This window comes from Palaemon carinicauda, chromosome 31 (genome assembly GCF_036898095.1).
Source record: "Palaemon carinicauda isolate YSFRI2023 chromosome 31, ASM3689809v2, whole genome shotgun sequence".
Lineage (NCBI taxonomy): Eukaryota > Metazoa > Arthropoda > Malacostraca > Decapoda > Palaemonidae > Palaemon > Palaemon carinicauda.
This window is the reverse complement of record NC_090755.1, coordinates 25378885-25388800: the sequence shown is the minus strand read 5'-3', so window position 1 is coordinate 25388800 and position 9916 is coordinate 25378885. Positions and strand designations below refer to the sequence as shown.

The window sequence follows — 9916 nt, the reverse complement described above, 5'->3', positions numbered from 1 at the left end:
AGATGTTTGATACCGAATTGGAAGTACTAATGAATATTTGTAAAATAAACACAGTAAAAGCTTTATCAAAAGGCTAAAGAGTTATATAAAGGGGAAACACCTAATGCGCCATATCGTCTCACCATATTTCAGCAAGAGCTGTAAGGTCGTCACAAAGACTTGATCATCATCAGTCGATCGTGCTATGGAAATCCATGGCAACACTTGTTAGACTGCATGGTGTGTGGACTAACTCACTGCCCTGCCCACCCTGTATCAGGACTCGCTACTCGGTACACTAGCCACTCTCAGTCTCAGACTCTCAGTAACACTTCGGACCCTGTGCTTATTGGTACTCGTACTATGTGAGAAGGAACACTGCACGTGCGTGCGTCTGTGTGGAAGCTTGAAATATGAAAATAACCTAGGCATATGGAATTATCTATTACTAGACATTGATTTCACCCTACTAATACTACGATGTACTGGAGACCTTTGATAGTACGGTGGCGTAAGTTTTCATTTGTGTTGCAAGAGTCACACTTCTCTCAGTAGTAATTTTAAGTTTAGCTTGAACATGACAACGAAGAAAATAGTTTGAGGAGAATTCAAACATCTGTTTCTCTATTTTAAATGAGAAATATATAGACTTAAAAGAGATCCATTCCAAATGTAAGAGAATGTAATACAAGATCTCTCTCTCTCTCTCTCTCTCTCTCTCTCTCTCTCTCTCTCTCTCTCTCTCTCTCTCTCTCTCTCTCTCTCTCTCTCTCTTCTATCCTTTTTAAACTTGCGATACCTTGTAATGCTTACTTGAAAAGTTGTTCAAAAGTAATTTTTTTGTTTTGCTATTTCAGTTTAGCTTATCGTTCAGGTTATCCTCTTCTGTTTCACTTTTAGTATGTTTAATCAACCAATTTTGTTCAAGTTACTAAGTAAAATGAAGCGAGTGCAAAACTGTTCCGTGAACTACATAGTAAAAGCTATACAGCGAGATTTTCGTTGAAAGATTTAACTGAAAATTCGGTTAAATAACGAAAATAACATTCTCTTTAGCATCCTTCTTTTATCTTTCTCTCCGTGAAAGTTCAATTTAACGGAAAATGGAGAAACCGGACGCGTGTGTGTGGGTGTTTTTTTTTCTTTTTTTTTTTGCTTGTTTTTACAATTGAGTTGTAATATACGTTTGCATAGAATCGTAGGCTGTTATTTCTAATGTTATTTTTATTTAAAGTTATCAATTATGTTTTAATTTAACCAAGCTAGGATGAGAGTTAAACTGCAAAGTATGACAATCAAATGTACAACATGTATGTTTTGGAAACGAGGACAAAAATGCTAATATACGAACACCATATTACGTTACGCTGTTGGTGTACAGTATCTACCAGATTTAGTGGAGATAAACTGTACTATCGAATATCATATCAGGATCTAACGCACCATGAACGCAATTTTCCATTCGTTGCATCTGCAATACGTTTGGCAGATAGAGGTCTCGGTCGAGTGCTTAACTCCACACTTGGTGTTCTTGCGGTACCTTCATTTATCCCGACATGCTTTTGCGAATGTATAGACTGAGCGTGTGAAAATCTCTTGTCACATCAATGGCAAACATTGCTGATAGTTATTTATAGATTGTTCCTTTACGCTACCGGAGAGACATCTTCTAGTAATTATTATTCTAAAAGTTGCATCAATCTTACTTCAGACTTTAGACGGTGTATAAAGTTTATAGAGAGACAATAGGAAAAGGGATCAAGTAAAGATAAGCACCCCTGCATGGCCCAGGGAGTGCTTATCTTTACTTGCTCAAATATGGGAGTGCTTTCCTTTACTTGCACAATTTCGGGAATGCTTTTCTTTACTTGCTCAAAATTATTCAATTTGTTCTGACAGGTTGTTTTCTCTTTTGAATAGTTCAAATAGTTGCGTTAACGAGTTGTTTTCTCTTCTTATTTGAGGATATCATTTTGGCTGTTCTGATAGATTATTTATGTTCTGACAGGTTGTTTTCTCTTCTGAATAGTTTAAATAGTTACATTAACGAGTTGTTTTCTCTTCTTATTTGAGTATATAATTTTTGCTGTTCGGATAGATTTTACTTTTTAGCATGATATACCTCAGAAAGTCGTATAAAGTCTTGAGAGAAACCCTTAACATGGACCGTTCTCTGTATGAAGAAATTCTTAAGCCACTGTTGGTTGAGGACCCGACTCCTGCAATTAACTGGATGAAGCAGCAGAAACTTTTGAGAGCTGAACTAAAATGCCCTCATTGTAGCATTTTAATGAAGTGGACAAAACGTTCTTCAATACAAGACAAATATGTCTGGAAGTGCCAAGTTAAGGAATGCAGTAAATATAAGCACTACGAATCAATTCGCAAAGATTCGTTTTTTTATCGCTCAAAGCTTTCTTTACAAAAGTGGATTGAAGGAATCTTCTACTGGTGTCAGGAACTGAGTGTTTTGCAGACCGTACAGTTATTGAATGTTTCAAAAGTGACAGTTATTGACATGTTCAGCTTTTTTCGTGAAATTTGCTTGAAACATTTTGAAAGGAACCCTATCAAGCTTGGTGGACCAGGCACAACGGTACAAATTGATGAATCTTGTTTTAGCCATAAACCAAAGCACCATAGAGGACGTTCTCCCCAGAATCCACTATGGGTATTTGGAATAGTAGATCCTACTTCATCACCATCCCTGGGTTATATGGAGATTGTTGATTCGCGCAATGCCGAAACACTGTTGCCGATAATTAGTAAAGTAGTTATGCCTGGAACAATTATTCACAGTGATCAATGGAAAGCATACAGGAACATTGAAAGGGACCTTGGATATACGCATCATACAGTTAACCACTCCGTGAATTTTGTTGACAGGACTACAGGCGTTCATACACAAGCAGTAGAGAGCTACTGGAACAAACACAAAATAAGAATAAAACGGATGATAGGATGTAAACGAGAATTTTTGAACTCTTATTTGCATGAATTCATGTGGAGCGAACGTAACAAGAACGACAAGTTTCATAGATTTTGTGAAACTATAGCAAGACAGTATTATTTTAATTAAATTTTTACAAGTATTTTTGATTTCTGGACTCGACATCTTATTTCAGTGTTGTATATTTCATTTTATATTTCATATATCAATAAAATTTCAAAATAATTTATTGTTTAAAGTTTAAACCATAATTATAATAATGTGCTTATCTTTACATGCTCAAATATGGGAGTGCTTATCTTTACTTGCTTTTATTCAAGACCAGGGAGTGCTTATCTTTACTTGCTCAAATATGGGAGTGCTATTCTTTACTTGCACAAATTCGGGGGTGCTTTTCTATACTAGTCAGTTATGGGGGTGCTTATCTTTACTTGATCCTAAGGGGGGTTTAACCAGTTCATTCGATTATGCTAGTTCAATTATTCTGCTTTGGTCTAGCCCAGTAAAGTATGAATAAAAGACATGTCGGGGTATTGTTATCAAACAACCAGGCACTGTTACCTAAAACAAATGGGGTTTTCCGGATGTCTATTGTACATTTGTGGTGATGTTTTGTTTTTAACATTATTTCCGCTGCTTGTTAAACATTCTCTGTAGGCGACGTAATCTATTTGAATCATAATAGATTTTTAGATAATTTCATATGCAAAGTGACGATTTTAATTACGGCCTACAAAATTTATTCGATTTTTTATATATATCATGGATCTATTTAATTCTATTTTGTTATTCTCGTTTACACCTCATTGAACTTTTATCGTTTGCTCTAATTTTCATCTGGACCAACTTACTTCCTGATTCCGTGTAACAATCTGTTGGAAGACTCGCTCATAGCTGTGTTACACCCCTCATGCCAAGTTCCTCTATTAAGCCTGACCCTGATTATTTGAGATTTGGGCTCGTAGGAATGACCTTTGGTTTATATTTCAGTTGCTAATCTCGTCCCCAAAGTGTCACAATTGCTCTTACGTGGCAGTACATAGCTAATTTACCGTGTATGTCGGGGCTCAGTTGCTTGAAAAAAAATACTTTGCAGGTCGTAAAATTAGATTTTACTACAACTGAATAAAATTCAATCAATTAATTACTAATACTATTAATAATTTGTTTTTATTTGAAGAGTTCCAGTCAATATCTTCTAACAGCTATCTGATTATTAGTTTTATAAAAATATATGCGTCGCACGCCATAAATGGAGGAACATCTTTTAACTTAGTATGTTTCGTAATGTCATTTAAGCACCTTATATCTTAAGGACTTGACCCTTAGGGTTACGCGATTGGGCTACTTCGAAGGTGATAAGGTTTTAAAGATAAGTTTTGCCCCAACCGCTTAACTTACTCACAAGAAAAAGTAGTATCGCCTGTTAAACTTCTTCGGCACAGACCCTGGCGTTGGATGACAAGGTATGTAGAGTAGTTATTCTTTACAGGTAATCAAAGCCTAAACTATGATTGAACTGGTGATGTGACCAGAAATAACCTTTAATGGTTCATCTACTTGTAATGTTCCACAACCCTAAAAAACATCACTAAGACTCATGAAGAGTATTAAAGACACCTCTGTATGGATAAAATGGGCCAAAAGGAATTATTCCTATATATAGTAATTAAGTCCTTTTATTCAAACTTAAAGAAGAATTTGTAAGAATAGAGAGAAAAGAAAGAGACCGTGTTACTTGATATCATTATAGCATTAATTTCTCTTTCCGAACATAAATTATCGCTTAATATTGACCAAGTGTTGATCAAGACTAGTGAAAACGACTCTACCATAGTGTTTAAATACAGCGATGACGATTCTTGTTTAAGACAGTGGAAGTGTATATAGTCATTCTATGGATTGGTTTTGGATAATGTTACCGGGCTTAGTGTAGTTGTTAAATCATGGACAAGTTAAGAAAAATCTAATTTCTTTGTGGTGATTCTGAAGAAAAGTAAGGAAGTCCTGCTTACCGTGTAAGGTATGTGTTTTGTATTAAGAAATAATGTTATGGACACGGCCGTAGAAACGTGGAAATACTGATGGGCTCGAACAACGAAAAAGCATTGTCCAATACAATGGAACTAGATTTCCGGGTGTAAACAGAAAATTCTGCACCAAACAAATATAAGATGGTCAATAGGCAGATAATGGACAAAATCCCAAAGTCAAATAAAACCAGAGCTAAATTGATTAAAATGCTGTATGATGAAAATGGCGCAGCTCGAGAGCAGACGACTCGGCTGTCTTTGATCAAAGAAATGAAGAATTTACGGACCATTTACGCAAAGAAGTCCGTGATGACTTTGATTTATTATGAGCACACTGTAGAGGAAAGGCTTTTTACTAATGTCTTCAGCAAAGATGATCAGCTTTGGGTATAAAACAATACCGAGAGCATAAAAAAAAACAGACCGAAAGTGCTGTTGCAGCAAGAAAACAAAACAGCCAGCCGGAAAGCTTTATGAACTTGAGAAAATGCAATTGTCATGCATCTTACCCTTTAAGAAATTGGCAATTATGTTTTGAACAGTTATTATCGGAAACTATAACTGACCATAGTTGCCTGGGACTCTAAATCATCAGAAGGAAATAATAAACCTGGGTGTGGACGCATGATTTTACAAATTACATGATCTTGCATCCAGTTCCATCCAGGCATTTTTTATTTTCATTTATTTTATTTTTTTTTTTTTGTTGTAAGATTTGATCGACTTCTGGTTTTGTTTGTCAGCTAGCCTGGGAACTTTTATTACAATGTATTTTCCACCACCATCAGAGTTGACCAAAGTCGATTCTTCATTTTTGGTGTTCTTTAGTGAAACTATTATTATTATTATTATCATTATCATTATTATTATTATTATTATTATTACTACTACTGCTACTACTACTACTACTTGCTAAGCCACAACCCTAGTTGGAAAAGCAGGATGATATAAGCCAAGGGGTCCTAACAGGGAAAATAGCCAAGTGAGGAAAGGGAGGAAGCAAAAATAAAATATTTTAACAAGAACATTATAATAAATATTTCCTATATAAACTATAAAAACTTTAACAAAGCAAGAGGAACAGAATAGTGTGCCCGACTGCACCCTCAAGCAAGAGAACTCTAACCTAAGAGACAGTGAAATACCATGGTACAGGGGCTATGGCACTACCCAAGACTAGAGAACAATGGTTTGATTTTGGAGTGTCCTTCTCCTAAAAGAGTTGCTTGCCATAGCTAAAGTCTCTCTTCTACCCTTACCAAGAGGAAAGTAGCTACAGAACAATTACAGTGTAGTAGTTAGCCCCTTGGGTGAAGAAGAATTGTTTGGTAATCTCAGTGTTGTCGGGTGTGTGAGGACAGAGGAGAATACATAAAGAATAGGCCAGACTATTCTGTGCATGTGTAGGCAACGAGAAAGTGAACCGTAACCAGAGAGAAGGGTCCACTGAAGTACTGTCTGACCAGCCATAGGACCCCATAACTCTAGCTGTAGTATCTCAACGGGTAGCTGGTGCCCTGGCCAACTTACTCCCTATTGTCCAACTCAATCTACCACAATTTATCCAAAGTAAGAAAGTACAAAATGTAATAAACAAAGGATCAAGACTGATAAAGGGGACCTCATCTCTCAAAAGGATCATTCCTATATTAATTAAATCACACTGGTTGTCTATTAAAGCTAGAATCAAGTTTAAGATATGAGCAGTAACGCATCAAGTTATCAGAACAGGATGTTCGTAATATCGAAGAGAATTGCTACATATCGTGCAGCTAACACATCTTATCAACACGATGGTTTCAGATGGTTTCAAATTATTGGAACAAAGATATGTGTCTACTATACAAAAAGCTCCCACTAGACATCGGAAAGGCTGAATGAAGAAATTAAGGCTTTCAAGAAGACACCGAAGACACTCTGCTTTTCTAAGTGTTTCGATAATATGGATTTGACAATTAATGTGGAATACTTGCTGTGATACTCTAAATAAGACGACATATAGATAATTTGTCCTAGTGTAGAGGAGAGGGTTTCCGTGTATGATAGGACAAGGAAAACAGCTCTTAAAATGAATAAATAAGAAAATAAATAAAGGAAAACAGAGGAGATCATGGTACGACCAACAACTGAAATACACAAGGTAGAAGATATGTATCCTACTTTACATTAATAATGAGAAAAAAAAAATCTATGATACTGAATGAGACGAGGATGAGGTGGCTGATGCAAGTGTTGGCAGGAAATAGGAACTGTTATCTAGAGTCAATCCATAATATAGGTCACAGGAAAATCCTTTATATATTTTGTGATCCTAAAATTCACTCTTTGTGATGTGGATATTACTATGGTATATTCATGACATGTGTTAGGATGTGCTCGCCTGCTTCTACTGATTATATATATATATATATATATATATATATATATATATATATATATATATATATATATATATATATATATATATATATATATATATATATATTGTAGTATTGAGGATGAATGAAAAATTGAATATAATGATTATAGAGTTTGTGGTAACTGCGTTGTAAATATTGTAATGAAAACACGGGCTTCGGATGTAGGCAAATATATGATGCAGCGAACCAAGTCCGGTACAGACTTGTAAGATAAGATAAAAGCATTGGTCATGAACGTATTCCAAATTATGCGCTCCCATCCCCAATTGAAACTAAATAAAATTTTATCCTAAAATTATTATAAAATGGTTTAAATCTTACGTAGTATATAATTTGTTGGTGTCATGAAGGGGCTTCTTTCTTTACGCACTTGACTGTATAATGTACACATAAAAGATTAAAAATTCTCTCTCTCTCTCTCTCTCTCTCTCTCTCTCTCTCTCTCTCTCTCTCTCTCTCTCTCTCTCTCTCTCTCTCTCTCTCTCTCTCTCTCTCTCTAGAATATATCTAATTATTTTTTATGTCTTAGATAAAAATGTGTTTACCTTGAAGAAACCTTGATCACTTGATATCTTCTGTAAGAATGGTTGTCACACAAGTCTTAAATCCTTAAGTACATCCCAAAATGGCTCGCATGGCTTTCATAATGTTGCGTCCAAATGAAGGTTAAACGCTGTTTTAGAATATGCTTGGGTAATTGCCGCATAAAAAGGGGAACTTCTTATGCCATTAGCTGTTCTTTTGTGTAAACCATCATATTAGAAAATGCATATAAATGGACGAGTGCATACCGAGTTTGATTTTTTAATTCCAGAGGTAGTCATATGTAGGGATTCCTAAATATATTGATGGAAAACAACAGTAAAATAATCAAGATTTTAAAACTTAGGCTGGACAGGTGAATGATTATTTACGTTGCTTCACAAGCAAGTGGTCCTGGTGCCCCATTTAGTAAATTTCATATATACAGTGTGTATATATATATATATATACATATATATATATATATATATATATATATATATATATATATATATATATATATATATATATATATATATATATATATATATATATATGAGGGTAGTAGGTTGGCCATGGCACCAGCCACCCGTTGAGATACTACCGCTAGAGAGTTATGGGGTCCTTTGATTGGCGAGACAGTACTACATTTTACCCTACCCTCTGGTTACGGTTAATTTTCCTATGCCTACACATACACTGAATAGTCTGGCCAATTCCTTACAGATTCTCCTCTGTCCTCATACACCTGACTACACTGGGATTAACAAACTATTCTTCTTCGTCCAAGGGGTTAACTACTACACTAATTGTTCAGTGGTTATTTTCCTCTTGGTAAGGGTCGAAGAGACTATTTAGCTATGGTGAGCTGCTCTTTTAGGAGGACACTCCAAAATCAAACCATTGTTCTCTAGTTTTGGGAAGTGCCATAGCGTCTGTACCATGGTCTTCCACTATTATGGGTTAGAGTTCTCATGCTTGAGGGTACACTCAGGCATACTATTCTATCTAATTTATCTTCCTCTTATTTCAAAGTTTTCATAGTTTATACAGAAAATATTTATTTCAATGTTGTTACTGTTTTTAGAATATTTATTTTTTTTTCTCTGTCCTTTCCTCCCTAGGCTATTTGCCCTGTTGGAGCCCCTAGGCATATAGCATCCTGCTTTTCCAACTAGGGTTATAGCTTAGCAAATAATAATAACAACAACAACAACAACAACAACAATAATAATAATAATAATAATATATTTAACCAGTACTTATCACTGTTCAACAATGCAGCATATCTGAATAATTGTATTTTATTACACTTGAATTGTTTGATAATGTTAGAGTTTACTGCAAACATACTATGTATAATATTTCGTACATCTTTTATTGACATATCTTTTAATGTTTTATATTGAACATTTTATTTTATTCTAAATATTATTCCAGAGAGGATATAGCACAGTATTTTTTTTTTAAAGATTAAAATAAATCAAAACAACTTTTGATAAAAGAAAAGATCAGTTTATCATCGTCACCCCTTTATCACTTTCTGTGGATAGCAATCCGGATATATGGATTGCATTTGCAATAAGAAGTTATTTATGATATTTTTTGCCGTCCTTCGATTCTAAGCGGACGATTTGGGAAATTGTCAAATTAGATTACATTGTATTTATCATTTGATGGAAAGAACTTAACAACACACTCAATGAAATTTATCCATTGATATTTCTCCATGACATTTCACCAAGACGTAAACATTACTTTCCCATTCGTAGTCCCGTCCCTTGTAGAAATTATTATTGTTTTAGCGATTTTGCCTCCGGCCTCATGAAGTATTTAATAGGTAAGTTTTATTTTTCTGATTTGGGATTTATACACTGAATACCAGATTGAGTAGTGTTAATTAAATGTAGTCTCATATAATATGTTAACAAGATTGTCTTGCTAATCTACATTTTTACACTGGTTAGATTTTAGCTTAGAGATGGAAAAGCATCCGCCCACTGTTTCTCTTC

The 9916-nt window shown here is 34.8% G+C and overlaps 1 protein-coding gene across 5 annotated transcripts in view; it reads left to right on the top strand.

Moving 5' to 3' along the window:
- The first annotated feature begins 237 nt into the window (after positions 1 to 237).
- Positions 238 to 9916, top strand: part of LOC137624358 (uncharacterized) — a 336909-nt gene continuing 327230 nt past the window's right edge. The window contains exon 1 of one of the 5 annotated variants that reach the window (XM_068355055.1): positions 238 to 490. In XM_068355055.1, coding sequence (XP_068211156.1) covers positions 460 to 490 — 31 coding nt within the window. In that variant the 5' untranslated portion in view covers positions 238 to 459. Of the gene's footprint in view, positions 491 to 4347; positions 4396 to 9510; positions 9745 to 9916 lie in introns of those variants that run through there. The other 4 variants (XM_068355059.1, XM_068355057.1, XM_068355058.1 and 1 more) reach the window with 4 other exon arrangements.